Genomic DNA, 19,196 nt, shown 5'->3' on the forward strand with positions numbered 1-19,196 from the left:
GACATACAGTTTGTATAGAAAATAATCAACCCCTCTTTAAGAGAATCACATTTTGTTGCTTTGCACCCTGAAATGGTCAGACACAGTTTTTGTTTTATCTAGCTGTATTTACTTCAACCTATAACATTGTAGAGAAAGATATAACACCCAACATGTCAGAATTTTTTTTTTTTAATTCAAACAAATCACTGAATTGGAAAAAGGATCACCCCCTTGTGTCAGTATTTTGTTGAACCACCTTTTGCTTTAATTACAGCCTTTAGTCTTTTGGACTATGGGGCTGATTTACTAAGGGGAAAAAGACTGCACTTTGCAAGTGTAGTTGCTCCAGAGCTTAGTAAATGAGGTAAGGCTTCACTTTGCAAAGAGTATCCAATCACATGCAAGGTAAATAAAAAAAACAGCATATTTGCTTGCACATGATTGGATGATGGAAGTCAGCAGAGTTTTTGCTCATTTACTAAGCTTTGGAGCAACTGCACTTGCAGCGTGCACAGTCTTTTTCCTCTTAGTAAATCAACAACTATGTCTCTACTAACTTTGCACATCTAGACTTTGCAATACTTTCAGTTAAATTTGATGGTGACCGTTTGTGGACTGCAGTCTTCAAGTCATTCCACAGATATTCAATGGGATTTAAGTCTGATCTCTCTGTGGTCATTTTTGCTGTGTACTTTTTGTCAGCCGATTTTCCTCAAGAATTTGATGGTATTTTGCCCCCCCCCCCCCCCCCCATAACAGGATATTACTACCTCCATGCTTTACTGTAGGAATGGTGTTATTTCGATAGTGAGCTGTATTGGATTTCCGCCAGACATATTGTTTGGTGTTGAGGCCAAATAATTAAATTTTAGTCTCATCTGACCATAACACATTTTTCTATGTGGCTTCCGAATCTCCAAGGTGTGTTTTGGCAAAGCTCAGTCATGACTGCATGTGGCCTTTCCTGAGAAGTGGCTTTTTTCTTGCAACCCTCTCATACAAGCCACATTTGTGGAGAATTTATGATATTGTTGTCACATGCACACAATGACCACTCTTTGTCATAAATTCCCGCAACTGCTTCAGAGTTGCTGTAGACCTCTTGGTAGCCTCTCTGACCAGTTTCCTCCTGGCTCTTTCATCTAGTTTGGAGCGATGTCCTGATCCAGGGAGTGTCTGTGTTGTACCAAATACCTTCCACTTCTTAATAATATACTTCAGACTTGTGCTTCTAGGCATTGATAAAGCCTTTGACATTTTTTTGTATCCATCTCCTGACTTGTGGCTGTCCAATACTTTATCCCGGAAATCCAGTGTCTTGCCACCCATAGTTGATTGTTTGCTTCAGTTGCACTACCAGGGACTGAAATGTTCCAGGAAAGCTCTTTTCATGCTTAGCTAATTTAAAATGACCACACGATCACAGTTTGAAAGTCAAATGGCATTGTGTGCCATTGAGAAGGTGATTGGCTACACCTGATTGAGTTTTTTTCTAGGAGGGGGTGATCTTTTTTCCAACTTGGTGATTGTCTGTTTTTTAAATTTTTTTCTTCTGACGTGGGGGGGGGGTCGATTATTTTCTTTACCCGCTATGTGAAGCAAGATCAAAGTGTCATCACAATCCTCATTTTTAGCAGGTATGCTGAGACTTTCTTAGATTTACTTTTGCTTTTTAAAATTGAAATTGATTCTGCCATTGCCAAGTAATCAGCAGTGCAGCATCAGCCTTTTGGCTTCTTTTAATTGAGTTTCTGACATCACTATAGAGAAAGAGTTCTCAACTCTGCTGGGTGCGTGGACACTGCAAATAATTATTTAACATGGCTGTACCAAAAAAGGAATTTACTGTTATACTTTAACATTAATCCAGACGCTGTGAAATTCAGCAGATACAGCTTTTACTTTAATTAGTGAACTGCTATGTATTCAGGTGCCCTTTTTGTGACATATTCAGTTTACTGTAATTTGAATTTTATATAATGTTTCCTTTGCTAGACTGAGCCTTGCCATTAAGGGGCCCTGGAATGGGACTGTAGCCCCTTGCTGATAATTATTTACGGTGTCTCTTCCCTCCTGAGCATTGCTTCTGGGAGACTGCAGTAAGATTGAAGAAAGAAAATGAATAATTTCTTTCTGAATGATTAGAGGAATGCATAAATAGACAGTTAAAAGACTATAATGAGGGCATTGAGAATGTTTGGTCTGCAGAATCATAAACCGAACATTTTGTTTTTTATTCAGACGTAGCTGTAGTGTACCAGGACACTTTGTCTGGTGTTAGGGTTGCCCAATAACAATCTTTGAAGGTTTTTTTCTCATATTGAGTTGGTCTGTCATACATTTTATCAGATGTATGTATTTCCAGTCCAAACATATTTTTTCCATTTTTGGATAGGTTGGGAACAGGTTAGAAGCTCTCTTCTTTTTTTTTTTTTTTCCATCTGTGTCCTTACTGGGGAGATTCCTCCTCACTTCCTATCGGGTGAGGAAGTGATGGGAAATCTCTCCACGGACCATATAAAAAAAAAGGTACAAAAAAACAAAATAGAATTTTAGTAGATTGGACAAAGATTGAAACTACTGAAAATGTTAGTTGCCATTTGCTAGCTGTGTCCACCATGACCAATTAATTATTTCTTTTGAAAATGTTAGTTGTTTTCTGTGCCACTCTCCCCATTTTTTCTTCAGGCATCACAAAGACAGTAAGTGAGGGCAGATTTCCCTAAGGAGGTTACACACACAAAAAAAACTGACAAAAGTAATAACATTTTATCCACTTTCTTAAATTTAAAAAAAATTGAAAAATGTGGCCTAAAGTGGCCTAAAGTTAGGCGTTTATACATGTTAGCGGTGTACTGGAGTTTTAGCCAGCCTGCCAATGGATTTTTTTTTTTCAGGTGTAGATTTAGTGCACCAGGCCAACCATTTGTTTAGAACCATTTTCTTGGTAGGAAAGCTGGGTTCTAGAAAACTGGTTCCCAACCTCTGCCCTCAGGTACCCCCAACAGATCATGTTTTCAGCATTTCCTTCATCCTGCACAGGTGCTTTAAATAAATGTCAATGACTTGGTATTTATGAAAGCTATTTTTTCCAAAGGAAATTCTCATAACATGGCCTTTTGAGGGTTCTTAAGGACTGATGTTGGGAACCACTGCTCTAGAAGATCCAGCTACTGAGCAGGGGGAATGGCCCAACCAAGGGTGAGAGAAATAGAGAGGTCATGTGACAAGAAAAGCAGTCCAATTTTTTTTTTTTTTTTTACAGTCTGGTTGGATTGAATCTGCAAGGTGCCAAATATGTGAGGGCACCTTGTTTGTAGTTGCAAGTACCTTTGTTTATCTTGAAATCGGTTCCTGTGCACCTTGGATCCCAGGCTTAGACAGTATACATAGCATTGACTTCTATAAAAGGTGGCACCAGCCCTTGATTCCTCACATAGCTAATTTCCTTTCCTGTCATTTAACGGGCAAGTGCGCGAACCTTCGAGGCCAGTGAAGTCCCTGGCATTGAACGGTTTGATTAAAGAGCCAGGATTTGGCACCAGGGAGCAGTGGGGCTTGCTATTGACATGGGCCAAAGTTAAGGCTCTATATTCACCCTTAGTATGTGGTTAGGGGTCCTTCCAGAAAAGCTGGAATCTGAACATAAACCTAGGTAATTAGTGCCTGTGGTTTTTTGTTTTTTTAATACTTTGTGGTACCTGACAAGTTCACTTTAATGTAAAGCAAGTTAACTTGCCCTGCTGTAGTTTTTTTCTAGATGTTTTTTAAAAGTCATAGATTTATTTTACTTGTTGCCTGAAGTAGTGTTTAAACCTTTGGGTCTTTATGACAATTATTAATTAGTCCTTTGGATGCAGGCCACTTTTCTTAAAGTGTTACTAAACCCACAACAGTAAAATCAGTCTGTATATTCAGTAAAGCAAGCTTGTTATACTCACTGTGGGACCTAAGAGGTTAATCCTCTGCATTGTGTAAAAAGACTGTTTGATCCTGTCTTCTCTGATTCTCCCCTCCTTTCACTGACCCTTGATAATTTCCTGGTAATATGGGTCTATGGAGTCAGGCTGCACATGATCAGTTTGGTGTGTATTGCTAGAGAGGTTTTTTTTTTTTCTTGGGAGAGTGCATGCGATCAGCACAGGGCCAATCAGCAACGTCCAGACAGAGGGTCAGGGGTCTTGCAGTCTAAAAGGATAGCCGGAGAAGTCCTCCTACAATCTTTACCCAGTGCTCGCCTGGACACTGATAGAAGTCACAAGACTGCTCTAACTGCTGATGAGAAAAGGTAGTTATCAGTTTATATTTCCATTTCCATGATGCTTTATTTGCTTTATCAGATGAGACACACCAATCAGCCCCTTGTTCTGTAGATATGACATTCAATAATACAACCCTTTGAGTCTTGATAATAATTTACCTTCTCTTTCACATTATCACAAGGCTGCATTACATTTTTTGTTGCTGCAATAACTGTTAGAATTAATAACATTTAAAACTGACTGTAATTATAGCAAAAAGCTTGAGTTGTATAGCACCATGTTCTGACTTAAATTATTTATGTGTAGCATTTTGCATGGCTTATCTTCAGTACAAATAGAGGAATCTACAAGGTGGAAGATTCATATACTGTATTATAAAATCTAGTCTGTGGGTGAAAATCATTTAAAGTGGAATTAAATTAAACTAAAACTCTTTTTTTTTTTTTTTTTGGTCTCCATGGATAATATCCACCTTGTACTTGTACTTTGACATTTCACCGAAAAAACAGAAACCAGAAACGAGAGGAAATCTACTCAAAATAGCCATCTTTCTTAGGCAGCCCATAGATGAATTATTTTTTTTTCCACTCAAGGTCAGGTGACCTCTAATTTTTATCCATTTAGTGTATGAAGTGGCTATGCCTGTTGCAGAACTACTGCAGATGCCCACTTTGAACATTTTAATATATATATTGTTTTTAATTATATACATACAGTATATAGCCTATAAAACATGGCCGTCTGTCATACATATTTTTGGTGGATTACAGGTAAACAAATTATATTTATATTATAAGTCTGTCCAATTATAGCTCAGTTGGGAAAAATATGTATTTTGGGGGATTAGAGGGTAACACATAAATGGTAAAAATGTTGACAAGCCAGTATTTCAGTGAGTTTACATTACCATTATGAATATAATCCGTATGTCTTTTTTTCAAGGAAAAAATCAACATCGTCTACATTTAGACTCAGAGCTCAATGCCCCCATAGGACAGGCCTGTAGCATACTGAACTTTGGAGAAATAAATTATGCATCATAGATGAAAAGGCTCCTTTCACTTTTTCGTGATTCCCTGTCTTAATTGGAATCTTTACTGATTAAAACTCAGTTGGCATGTTAAGAGAATTATCAGTTGGTTTAATGTTGCATTTAATGAAATAACTCTTAGGATGGTGTAACCTTCATTTAATTGTTCTTAGAATATTGATTTTTTGTTTTCTTTTCTTTTGCTAATGTGACAGTTCTACAGTTCTTTCTTTAGTTTAAAAACATACATTCTTATTATTATTACTTGTCTTAATTTTTTCTTGTTAATGTTGTTTTTATATGTTTAGTTTTTCAGGCAATTAAATATTCGAGTGGCATTGGTTGGCGTAGAGATTTGGAGTGATGCAGATAAGTGCTCGATAACCCAAGATCCTTTTACCAGCCTGCACGAGTTCCTGGACTGGAGGAAGCTAACATTACTACCTCTGAAGGCTCATGACAACGCACAGCTAGTAAGGTCTGCTCTTCCAAAAATATTTGCTTGCAAAAGTGGAAAATTTAAGTAGTCAAAAGCGTCTTATCTGTGGCTATTCTTTAGTTATATCTTGAAATGGGGCCAGGCAGCCAGTTTCAGGACTGCTTCAGATAATTTTTTCATGAGTGGTTATGTGATTTTCTACATCACGGCAATAACACTCTTATGCCCCATACACACAATCGGACTTTCCGACAACAAAACCGTGGATTTTTGTTCGAAGGATGTTGGCTCCAACTTGTCTTGCATACACACGGTCACACAAATTTTGGCCAACAATTACAAACATGGGAACGCGGTGACGTACAAGACGTAAGATGAGTCGAGAAAAAGGAAGTTCAATAGCCAGTGCGGCTCCTTCTGCTTGATTCCGAGTATGCGTGAACTTTTGTGCTTGTGTACACACAATCGGAAATTCCGACAACAAATTTTGTTGGCGGAAAATTTGAGAACCTGCTAACCAACATTTGTTGGCAGAAAGTCCAACAACAAATGTTCGATGGAGCCTACACAGAGTCGGATTTTCAGCCAACAAGTTCACATCCAACATTTGTTGTCTGAAAATCCGATCGTGTGTACGGGGCATAAGAGTGCCATTACACTGCCATGGAAGTTAAGAAAACATTTTTCAGCATATTGGAGACAGGCATCTCTGAGACTGTTCTCCATAAATAAGGCAATGATCCTTGCCAGTTATGTGCACTGTATCCCAAAATTGGGAACAGAGATTCTGCAGGGGATAGAATGATAATGGCATATTATAGGCTCTGACCTTATTCTATATGGCAGCCCTTCTGAAAGAATTCCCCCTTTTACAGATAGCTACAAAGGTCAGTGGTGTCAGTGGAAACTGATCTGAGAGGCAGAACGTTCCCAAGGAACCTCTAGCAGCCTCTGGAGAAACCCTGGTTGAGAAACCCTGCTATATGGTGTCTCACAGGTTATGTTCTGCCTTATGTCAATGGCAGTTTCCGTCCTTTGTTTCATAAACAGCAAGATTTATTTACACCCCTTAGATATGCCTCTGCCTTAAAAAAAATACATTTCATTATGTGTCAAAGTGCCTGTTACTTCTATAAAAAAAGAAAGATAATATGGCGGCTGGCTTCCTCTTTGGAAAATGCTGTTCAATTTGTGACCTCAATAGTTTTTGGGGCACTAACCACTTTCTGACCTCTGCACGTCGATATACGCCGGCACAAGGGCAGCGGTGGGCAAATGGGTGTACCTGCAGTCCCCTTTAGGAGCCGAGGATAACAGGCACGTGCGCCACGTACAGCGTGACTGTGCCCACGGGACCGGCGGACTCGATGTCCGACGGTCTCCCGGTGATCGTGTCACGGAGCCTCAGAACGGGGAAGTGCCTATGTAAACAAGGCATTTCCCCGTTCTGCCTTGTGACATGACAGAGATCACTGCTGCCTGTCATCGGGAGCAGTGACTGTTGACATGTGACTTGAAGCCCATCCCCCCCACAGTTAGAATCACTCCCTAGGACACACTTAACCCCTTCATTGCCCCCTAGTGGTTAACCCCTTCACTGTCAGTGTCATTTACACAGTAATCAGTGCATTTTTATAGCACTGATCAATGTATAAATGACAATGGTGTCAAAAGTGTCCGATGTGTCCGCCATAATGTCGCAGTCCCGATAAAAATTGCAGATCGCCGCCATTACTAATAAAATTTTGTAGACGCTATAACTTTTGCGCAAACCAATCAATATACGCTTATTGTGATTTTTTTTTTTTTTTTTTTTTTAATACCAAAAATATGCACAAGAATACATATCGGCCTAAACTAAGGAAAAAAATAGTTTTATATATTTTTGGGGGATATTTATTATAGCAAAAAGTAAAAAAGAATGCGTTTTTGTTTTCAAAATTTTCGCTCTTTTTTTTTTTATAGCGCAAAAAATAAAAACCGCAGAGGTGATCAAATACCACCAAAAGAAAGCTCTATTTGTGGGAAAAAAAGGACGTCAATTTTGTTTGGGCGCAACGTCGCACGACCGCGCAATTGTCAGTTAAAGCGACTCAGTGCCGAATCGCAAAAAAGTGCTCTGGTCGGGAAAGGGGTAAAATCTTCTGGGGGCTGAAGCGGTTAACTTAGAACAATTATCCAAATGAGAAATGCTGATCTCATTCTGACCTTCTCATCTGCATTTGGTGCTGGGTGGATCATTCAAAAAGTATTATAGGCCACGGTCAGACAAATAGTATTCTTAGAAGGATGTCCGCAATGGCATTGCTCATGTTTCTTTCCATGCAGGTCTCGTTTAAATAATGAGGGGCAGGAGGGAAATGCTAGTCTCATGATTTTTATAGCACAGGAATTAAAGTTTGAAAACCCATCTGCAGTTTAAAAAAAAAAAATGCATACACTTTACCCACCACTCTATTATGCAGACAGTGCGAAGCAGTTAACAATAAGTTAAGATGGCTGCTTGGCAGCTCCCTCCTCTTTGCTGTGTCCGTGCCTCTGCTTCATTGCCCCTATAACGTCTGTGACAGATATTCAGATGAATACAGTGACAGCACCATGCTAATGGGAGCTTGTAGAAATGAGATGTCTTTCCATTCTGGCAGCTTTAATGTGAGTAATGAAACGTTTTCTCTGCAGCATAGCCAGAACAACAGAGAAGCGTTCCTCGTATGTGATAATGGAAACATGAACCATGACTTTCATATTGAATAATGCATACTAACCTCTTACGTTTTTCCTTCCTTTAATTACAGCGGGGTGCACTTCCAGGGAACAACAATTGGCATGGCGCCCATCATGAGCATGTGCACAGCAGACAAATCTGGTGGCGTGGTTATGGTGAGTGTTAAAAAGAATCCTACTGTTATCATTTTGAGCTTCTAATTGAAGTAAACCATAGTTATGCTAATGTTAACAACCTAACACTTGGATGCAGTAGCGCGCCCTCCCCTTGCATGTCGCTTCAGCTTTGTTGTAGAATATCTAAGGACCCAACAAACTGTATCTAAGGACCCAGCAAATCTGGTGGGCTCTATTACCCAAGTAGCAACATCCGATAGGCAGTTGGTGTTTTGACCTGTTCTCTCCTCCACCTAGCTTTTGGTCCATTAGTATAATGAGGGGTCTTATTAACACATAGACAGGTGTAAAAAGAGTGGTGTCCATAATAGGGATGCCTTACAGAGAAAGTTGAACCTATACACAGGTGTCAATTCAAGTTGGTGGTTTACTACCATTAACAACATTTCAGGTTTACATTGTATGGGTTTTGGATACACTTTAACCAAAGATTTTAATCAAAAAAAATAAATAAAACATTGTACCAGGTATTCTAGTACCAGGTTGGACCCACCTTTGCCTTCAGAACTGCCTTAATTCTTTTTGACATAGATTCAACAAGGTGTTGGAAAAATTCCTCAGAGATTTTGGTCCATTTTGACATAGTAGCATCATGCAGTTGCTGCAGATTTGTCAGCTGCACATCCATGATGCAAATCTTCCATTCCACCACATCCCAAAAGTGTTCTATTTGATTGAGATCTGAAGACTGTGGAGCCCATTGGAGTACAGTGACCTCACTGTCATGTTTAAGAAACCAGTTTGAGATGATTGGAGTTTTGTGACATGGTGCATTATCATGCTGGTAGTAGCCATCAGAAGATGGGTACACTGTAGTCATAAAGGGATGGACATGGTCAGCAACAATACTCAGGTTGGCCGTGACGTATAAACGATGCTTAATTGGTACTAAGGGACCCAAAGTGTTTAAAGAAAATATTCCCCCACACCATTACACCACCACCACCAGCCTGAACCGTTGATACAAGGCAGGATGGATCCATGCTTTCATATTGTTTACTCCAAATTCTGACCCTACCATTTGAATCTTTTTGGTGAGCCTGTGTGAATTGTAGCCTTAGTTTCCCGTTCTTAGCTGACAAGAGTACCACCTGGTGTGGTCTTCTGCTGCTGTAGCCCACCTGTTTCATGGTTCGAGGTGTTGTGCATTCAGAGATGGTATTCCGCATACCTTGGTTGTAATGAGTGGTTATTTGAGTTGCTGTTGCCTTTCTATAATCTCGAACCAGTCTGCCCATTCTCTGACATCAACAAGGCATGTTCGTCCTCACACATCTGCCGCTTACTGAATATTTTTTCTTTTTTGGACCATTTTCAGACCATTCTATATAAACCCTAGAGATGGTTATGCATGCAAATCCCAGTAGATCAGCAGTTTTTGAAATATTCAGACCAGCCCTTCTGGCACCAACAACCATGCCACATTCAAAGTCAATTAAATCCCCTTTCTTCCCCATTCTGATGCTCGGTTTAAACTTCAGTTAGTCATCTTCACCACATCTAGATGCCTAAATGCATTGAGTTGCTGGCATGTGATTGGCTGATTAGCAATTTGTGTTACCAAGCAATTGTACCTTATAAAGTGGCCAGTGAGTGTGTGTATATGTGTGTGTGTATGTATATATATATATATATATATATTACCAAACGTATTGGGACGCCTGCCTTTACATGCACATGAACTTTAATGGCATCCAAGTCTTAGTCCATAGGGTTCAATATTGAGTTGGCCCATTCTTTGCAGATATAACAACTTCAACTCTTCTGGGAAGGCTGTCCACAAGGTTTAGGAGTGTGTCTATGGGAATGTTTGACCATTCTTCCAGAACAGACACCTTTATGTATGCCAGAGGCATACCAAGAACCTACAAAGAAACAAGAGAGCGCACCAGCCTAGCGCATTATCCTTGGCAAATTTTAATAAATTAAAAACAAGGTAAAAAGCTACTCACAAAAGTCGCAGGTAAAATAGCATATCAAACGCACAAAGGCAATAGTTCCAGTGGTAGGCAGCTATCCAGGTCCCAGGAGGGAGGCACACGGACCGCCGCTGGCTTACGCGTTTCGAAGGTTTGACCTTCTTCCTCAGAGCCTTAGTGGTGGCAGTCTCCTGCCGACTTTTTATATACACATGTTAGGCTGAAACAGACTGATCTGGTTGGTAACGGGACTCCTCCCTTAATTGGTGGGCGGTCCTCTGAGAGGAGGGGAGGGGGGGGGGCGGGGGGGGTTTGTGTTGTGAATCTTGACAAAATAAACATTATTGAAGGGCCATAACATATTGATTTATTGATTTGATGATTAATTGGTGTGCTTTCATAACCATTATTGTTATCGCTAGTAAAATTAGTGAAATTAATCTAACCCATAATGGGTGAGCTGATAGGATCGTACCAATAATTTTCCATACACAATCTGCTGTTCTACCCTCACATTCTTATATCACATAAATATTTACAGAGTAGTGTGAATGATCAGAGGGTTATGAGTATGAGAAAGGGGGAGGGGGGGTATTGTACCTTAACTGCTGTTGATCTAATGCCATCTCCTCTGTTCAAATGCGTTTTTCTGCAGGGACTGTGTCCGTATGGGCTGCCACTGCTGTCACGTTCGCTCCTGTGCTAGGTGGAACGCACGCCGCCGGTTTACTTCCGGGTTGCGGTCCACAGGGCGGAAGTGCGGTCGTGATGTCACATCCTGTGCGCCGTTCGGCGCCTGGGATGTGACTCAATATAGTAAACAGTGGCCTCCATCTTGCTGTAGACACAGATAGAGGTCAAAGTCAGACTGAAAGCGTCTGACTTCAACCAAAAAGAGTGGAAGTGTTAAATATGTATAACTGGATGGATGACAACAATGAATAGTAACAATAAAGAGTGGTGAGCAATAGTATACAATGAAAACAGAAAAAAATTTTTTTTTTTGAGGGGGACCGAGGGAGGGGAGTGGTGGAATCTGGTCTAAAACAGAAGTTGGAAATAGCAATGCTCAAGACATGTGTATATGGAAGCCAGCAGGAGACCCACTTACATAGTATTTAAAATACATGGTAATAAAAATATATAATTATATAATACACCTTCTGTAAAACATTATAAATATATGTATACACATATATATAGAAAGTAAAAGCCTTATACCCATCCATCACATGTCTATATATGTGCATACAGTGATTATTACAAAAGGCAAATCTTTTTTTATATATTATAAAAAAAGCAGTTTTATTGTAAAAATTAAAATCCGTGTATAAGTACAACGGACTGTGTACCTTGCCTGTCTATTCTAAAAAGAGAGAGAGAGGAGGGGGGAGGGGGGAGGGGAGGGGGAGGGGAGATATTGTTGCTAACACCCCATAATGACATTCCTATAGTGGTTTGTATATTATAGCGAATAACTCAGAGGTTATTTTAGTATTAATCGGTGAACGAGATATGATGTGGAAGGGGGGGGGGGGGGGGGGGAGGGGTAGGGGGGGGTTGGGGGTGGGGGAGGGACAATCAACAACACTTAATACCAATATTATTAGACTATTTTATGTACTTCTGGATCCTCATTTAGGCCTCCTGGAGTGAGACTACCGAGGGTAAAGATCCAGAAGGCTTCTCTTTTGCAAAGCCTCTGGTACCTTCTTCCTGTATCCAGCTCCCTTCCAATCGACTCTATCCCAAATACTTTCATGCCTGCAGGGTCCCCCTGATGGACTTCTACAAAATGTCTAGGGACTGGGTATTTGTCTCTTAGGTTTATTATGCCACATTTGTGTTCACCAATTCTCACTCGCATTGGGCGTTGTGTGCGGCCTACGTATAGTCGCCCACAGGGACATACTATACCGTATACCACATATTCTGTTCCGCAGTTGATGAATTGCTTAATTGGGTGGATTCTTCCGTCTCTCCCAACCACCGTTTTTTTCCTGTGCCACATGTACTTGCATGTGCCACAGTTCCTGACACCACATCTATAGCAACCTTTTTGATCGAAAATTGTTGCCCAGCTATTGGTGGGTTTGCTAGTACATGTTTTTACCCTACTTGGGGCTATCAGGCTCCTAAGGTCTTGAGTAGGGATGAGCTTCGTGTTCGAGTCGAACCCATGTTCGACTCGAACATCGGCTGTTCGATCGTTCGCCGAATTGCGAACGTTATGGGCCGTTCGCGCTAAATTCGTGTGGCGCGTCACGGCCCATAATTCACTGCGGCATCGCAGTGCATTGCTGGCTGATGATTGGCCAAGCATGCACTATGACCCGCATGCTTGGCCAATCACAGCGCTGTCAGTAGAGAGAGCTGTAATTGGCCAAAGCCAGGGTGGCTTTGGCCAATTACGGCTCAGGGCATTTAGTACACACCCCACACTATATAAGGCCGCCTGCACGGCGGCCCTGTGTAGTGTGTGTTCCGGTGTGCTGAGAGATAGAGAGAGAGAGAGACAGTGTCATTTGATTTGAGTTAGATAGATTAGGCAGAACAGTCAGTCAGTTAGCTGCACTTACAGTGTATTGTGTATATATATGCATCCCAGGTGTTGCATATATATATATACACTGTATTCAGTTTAGCTAGATCCGTTCCTGTTATCTTCTATCTAGACTATTTACATTTAATGCAGTGCGTCCTGCTCACAGTGTTCAGCTAGATCCGTTCCTGTTATCTTCTAGACTATTTACATTTAGTGCAGTGCGTCCTGCTCACAGTGTTCAGCTAGATCCGTTCCTGCTATTTACATTTAGTGCAGTGCGTCCTGCTCACAGTGTTCAGCTAGATCCGTTCCTGTTAAATTCCTACTGACCGGCAGGCTTGTCTGGTTACAGTATATAAAGCTACCTGAAGAAAATTACAGGTGTTCTATTTGATCCTATTAGTACCACGGTCAGGCAGCTAGACTATTTACATTTAGTACAGTGTGTCCTGCTCACAGTGTTCAGCTAGATCCGTTCCTGTTAAATTCCTACTGACCGGCAGGCTTGTCTGGTTACAGTATATAAAGCTACCTGAAGAAAATTACAGGTGTTCTATTTGATCCTATTAGTACCACGGTCAGGCAGCTAGACTATTTACATTTAGTACAGTGTGTCCTGCTCACAGTGTTCAGCTAGATCCGTTCCTGTTATCTTCCTACTGACAGGCAGGCTTGTCTGGTTACAGTATATAAAGCTACCTGAAGAAAATTACAGGTGTTCTATTTGATCCTATTAGTACCACGGTCAGGCAGCTAGACTATTTACATTTAGTACAGTGCGTCCTGCTCACAGTGTACAGCTAGATCCGTTCCTGTTATCTTCCTACTGACAGGCAGGCTTGTCTGGTTACAGTATATAAAGCTACCTGAAGAAAATTACAGGTGTTCTATTTGATCCTATTAGTACCACGGTCAGGCAGCTAGACTATTTACATTTAGTACAGTGCGTCCTGCTCACAGTGTTCAGCTAGATCCGTTCCTGTTATCTTCCTACTGACAGGCAGGCTTGTCTGGTTACAGTATATAAAGCTACTTGAAGAAAATTACAGGTGTTCTATCCCAGCTTAGTGCAGCTACAGGCCATTAGTATGTCTGGAAGGCCAAGAAGGAGAGGCAGACAGTCACAAGCCAATAAGAGAGGGCAAGCAGGCTCTGTGTCTAGTGCTGGTCGTGGAGACGGTGCATCCTCATCAGCACGTGGCCATGGGACACGCTTGGCCTTTTTTTCGGCAGCTGGCCATGTTGAGCCGCAACATGCGGAAGACTTGGTCGAGTGGATGACCAAGCCGTCCTCATCCTCCTCATCCTCTCTCACCCATGCCCAGGGTGCTTTGTCTGGCAAAGCAGCGGCCTCTTCCCTCAGCTCAATGTCATCAGTGACTCCTTCCCTAGCTCCACCATGTCCTCATGAGGATTCCCTCGAACTGTTTGACCACAGTGTTGGGTACATGCTCCAGGAGGATGCCCAGCGTTTGGAAGGCTCTGATGACGATACTGAGCTCGATGAAGGCAGTAACATGAGCGCGGACAGAGGGGGTGCCCAAGAAGGACAGCAATCTGGCAGTCATGCTCCCCCTGCTGCAGCATACTGCCAGGTTTGCTCCAGTGATGAGGAGGGAGGGGATGATGAGGTCACTGACTCAACGTGGGTGCCTGATAGGAGAGAGGAGGAGGAGGAGGAGGAGGAGGAGGAGGAGGAGGAGGAGGAGGAGGAGGAGGCGGCAGCACATCACCAACGAGGCAGGATGCCCTCCAGGGGCCAGCCTAAGGGCAGCACATTGACTGCATCACACCCCAAAGCTCCACATGTGCAGGGCGCTGCAGTCTCTGCGCGTTATTCAAAAAGTTCTTTGGTGTGGGCCTTTTTTGAGACGAGTGCATCAGATCGCACCGCTGCTATTTGCAACATATGTCTCAAGCGTATCTCGCGTGGCCAAAATATCTCCCGCTTGGGTACCACATGCTTGACCAGACATATGTTGACCTGCCATGCAGTTCGTTGGCAAGCGTATCTAAAAGACCCACACCAAAGAACAAAGAGGATCTCTCCTTGCTCCTCATCAGCTGAGATTTCCAACCCCACTAGACCTTCAGTCCTCTCTGAGACCTACAGTGAGAGGAATGAAGGTGTAGAATTAGGTGTGTCACAGCCAAGTACTTGTGGGCAATCTGCTTTTGGTACACCGACGTCAGATTGTACCAGGCAAATTTCCCTGCCCCAGCTGCTGCACCGCCGAAAGAAGTTTGCTCCCAGCCATCCACATGCCCAGCGGTTGAATGCTAGCTTGGCAAAATTGCTAGCACTTCAACTGCTGCCTTTTCAGTTGGTAGACTCTGCCCCCTTCCGTGAGTTTGTGGAATGTGCGGTTCCTCAGTGGCAGGTACCCAAACGCCACTTTTTCTCACGGAAGGCGATTCCGGCTCTCTACCGGCATGTGGAAGGCAATGTCCATGCCTCGCTGGACAGGGCGGTCAGCGGTAAGGTGCATATTACCGCTGACTCATGGTCCAGCAGGCATGGACAGGGACGTTACCTAAGTTTCACGGCGCATTGGGTGACTCTGCTGGCAGCTGGGAAGGATGCAGGACAAGGTGCAGTAGTGTTGGAGGTTGTTCCGCCACCACGCCTCCAAAATGCTGATTGTGACACACCTCTCTCCTCCACCCCCTCCTCTTCTTCTTCCTCCATGGCCTCTTCCTCGGAACCAGCGGTGCTCCGTAGGCGTTCAAGGGGCTACGCAAGTACGCAGGCCAAAAGATGCCATGCGGTGCTTGAGCTGGTGTGCTTGGGGGACAGGAGCCACACTGGGGCAGAGGTTCTGTCAGCTCTGCAGGGGCAGGTTCAGAGGTGGTTGACGCCACGCCAACTTAAGGCAGGAATGGTGGTTTGCGACAATGGCACCAACCTCCTCTCTGCCCTCCGACAGGGACAAATGACCCATGTGCCCTGTTTGGCTCACGTCCTTAACTTGGTGGTGCAGCGGTTCTTGGGCAGGTACCCGGGCTTACAGGATGTCCTGAGGCAGGCCAGGAAAGTCTGTGTGCATTTCCGCCGGTCATATAATGCCAGTGCTCGGCTGACGGACCTCCAAAAGGAGTTTAACCTGCCCAAGAACCGCCTAATCTGTGACATGCCCACCAGGTGGAACTCAACGTTGGCCATGCTGCAGCGGCTGCACACGCAGCAGAGGGCCATCAATGAGTACCTGTGCGACTATGGCACCAGGACAGGGTCAGGGGAGCTTGGTTTTTTTTCCCCACGCCAGTGGGCCATGATCAGGGATGCATGCACTGTCCTGTCACCATTCGAGGAGGCCACGAGGATGGTGAGCAGTGACAGTGCATGCATCAGTGACACTGTCCCCCTTGTCCACCTGTTGGAGCACACGCTGCGTGGAATAATGGACAGGGCACTTGAGGCAGAACAGAGGCAGGAAGAGGAGGACTTCCTTAGCTCTCAAGGCCCCCTTTATCCAGACAGTGTTCCTGCGTGCCCGCCGATCACACAGGAAGAGGACGAGGAGGAAGAGGAGGAGGAGGAAGATTGTGTCAGTATGGAGGTGGAGCCTGGCACTCAGCATCAGCAGCAGTCTTTAAGGGATCAGTCCCAAGAAACACATGGACTTGTACGTGGCTGGGAGGAGGTGGCTGCGGACCATGTCGTTCTTAGTGACCCAGAGGACTCCGGACCGAATGCCTCAGCAAACCTACGCTGCATGGCCTCCCTGATCCTGCAAAGCCTGCGTAAGGATCCTCGTATTCGTGGTATCAAGGAGAAGGACCAATACTGGCTGGCAACCCTCCTTGATCCACGTTACAAGGGTAAGGTTGCGGACCTTATCTTGCCATCGCAGAGGGAGCAGAGGATGAAACATCTTCGGGAGGCCTTGCAGAAAGGTCTGTGCAACGCGTTCCCAGAGACTGGGAGGTTACAAACTCCTGTTTCTGGACAACGTGTTGCTGAGGCTTCGGTCAGTCAAAGAAGGAGCGGTGGAGAAGGTGGCCGTCTGACCGATGCGTTCAGACAATTTTTTGGTCCGCAGCCCCAAGGTATGATCGGTTCCAGCAACCATCGCCAGCGTCTGTTTTACATGGTGCAGGAATACCTAGGGGCAAGATCAGACTTGGACACCTTTCCCACCGAAAATCCTCTGGGTTACTGGGTCTTGAGGATGGATCACTGGCCAGAGCTTGCACAGTATGCAATTGAGCTACTGGCCTGTCCTGCATCCAGCGTTCTTTCGGAACGCACATTCAGTGCTGCTGGAGGCGTGGTAACCGATCACAGGGTGCGTCTGTCCACCGACTCGGTCGATCGGCTGACCTTCATAAAAATGAATGAGTCTTGGATCACCACCAGCTACCAAGCACCTGATGCTGATGTAACCGAATAATTTTTTTTGAAATCTCAGATCCCTTCAAAGACTGCCTATGCTGATGCTGAGTGACTATCCCTGAGTAATTATCCTCTTCCTCCTCAATCATCACGCTGATAGCTTGTAAGAACATTTTTGGTTCTGGGCGCCACCACCAGTGCCTAAGGCACAATTTTTCAGCCCCTGTTTAACAGGGGCGTGTAATTACAATTTTTGATGTAATACTTTGCAGCAGGGCTCGTTCCTGCATTCCAACTAGAGTGTCTGTGAGGGGTTGCAGTGTTGTGGCACCAGCACCAGTGCCTAGGGCCCAATTTTTCTGCCCCTGTCTAACAGGGGCGTGTAATTACAATTTTTGATGCAATACTTTGCAGCAGGGCTCGTTCCTGCGTTCCAACTAGAGTGTCTGTGAGGGGTTGCAGTGTTGTGGCACCAGCACCAGTGCCTAAGGCCCAATTTTTCTGCCCCTGTCTAACAGGGGCGTGTAATTACAATTTTTGATGCAATACTTTGCAGTAGGGCTCGTTCCTGCGTTCCAACTAGAGTGTCTGTGAGGGGTTGCAGTGTTGTGGCACCAGCACCAGTGCCTAAGGCCCAATTTTTCTGCCCCTGTCTAACAGGGGCGTGTAATTACAATTTTTGAAGCAATCATTTGCAGCAGGGCTCGTTCCTGCGTTCCAACTAGAGTGTCTGTGAGGGGTTGCAGTGTTGTGGCACCAGTGCCTAAGGCCCAATTTTTCTGCCCCTGTCTAACAGGGGCGTGTAATTACAATTTTTGAAGCAATAATTTGCAGCAGGGCTCGTTCCTGCGTTCCAACTAGAGTGTCTGTGAGGGGTTGCAGTGTTGTGGCACCAGCACCAGTGCCTAAGGCCTAATTTTTCAGCTGCTGTTCAACAGGGGCATGTAATTACAATTCTTGATCTAATATTTCACAGCAGGGCCCTGTGAGGGCTTACAGTGTTGTGGCCACAGCAACACCTAAGGCCCAAATTTCTGCTGAGTATATAGGGCAGGACCCTACTTTCAAACATCTAACTTACAAACGACTCCTACTTGCAAACGGAAGGAGACAACAGGAAGTGAGATGAAATCTACCCCTAGGAAGGGAAATTCTCTCCTGTAAGAGTTAATATGGGAAAACAAGTTCTCCTTTCCACTGATGCTTTCCAATCCTTGTTCCACAAAAAAACCCAAATTTTCAAAAAACATTTTTCATTGGGACAAAAAAGTGAGGTGAAATCTTCTGAAGAGGAGGAAAGACAGCAAAACAAATGTCACAGGGGTGATAACCCTTCCCTATGTTTTCCAAAAAGCTTAGAAAAGATTTTTTGGCTGGAGCTAAACACGTTAAAAATGTTCAAAATTACAAACAGATTCTACTTAACAACAAACCTACAGTCCCTGTCTTGTTTGCACCGCCTGTATACTGCTGTTCAGAGTATATAGGGCCTGGTGGCCCCACACCTTTCCTTATTTTAATTTGGGTGCGGGGTTCCCCTTAATATCCATACAAGACCCAAAGGGACTGGTAATGGACTGGGGGGTACCCATGCCGTTTGTCTCACTGATTTTCATCCATATTGCCATGACCCGACATGACATTAAACCCGCAAGCAGTTTTAAATGAGATTTTTTCCTTTAAAAATGACATTTGGTGCAGGGACTGTTCTAAACATGGGAAACACGCGTCACTTTACAGGCATACTATAGACACCCCCCAGGTACGATATTTAAAGGAATA

The 19,196-nt window shown here is 43.7% G+C and overlaps 1 protein-coding gene across 1 annotated transcript in view; it reads left to right on the forward strand.

Annotated features, from left to right (window-relative positions):
* ADAM12 (ADAM metallopeptidase domain 12) overlaps positions 1-19,196 on the forward strand; it is a 970,627-nt gene that overhangs the window by 562,659 nt on the left and 388,772 nt on the right. The window contains exons 9-10 of the mRNA XM_073595739.1: positions 5,583-5,752; positions 8,509-8,593. Of these exons, the coding sequence (XP_073451840.1) occupies positions 5,583-5,752; positions 8,509-8,593 (255 nt within the window). The remainder of the gene's footprint in view (positions 1-5,582; positions 5,753-8,508; positions 8,594-19,196) is intronic.

Source organism: Aquarana catesbeiana, linkage group LG08 (genome assembly GCF_042186555.1).
Source record: "Aquarana catesbeiana isolate 2022-GZ linkage group LG08, ASM4218655v1, whole genome shotgun sequence".
NCBI classification, from domain to species: Eukaryota; Metazoa; Chordata; class Amphibia; order Anura; family Ranidae; genus Aquarana; species Aquarana catesbeiana.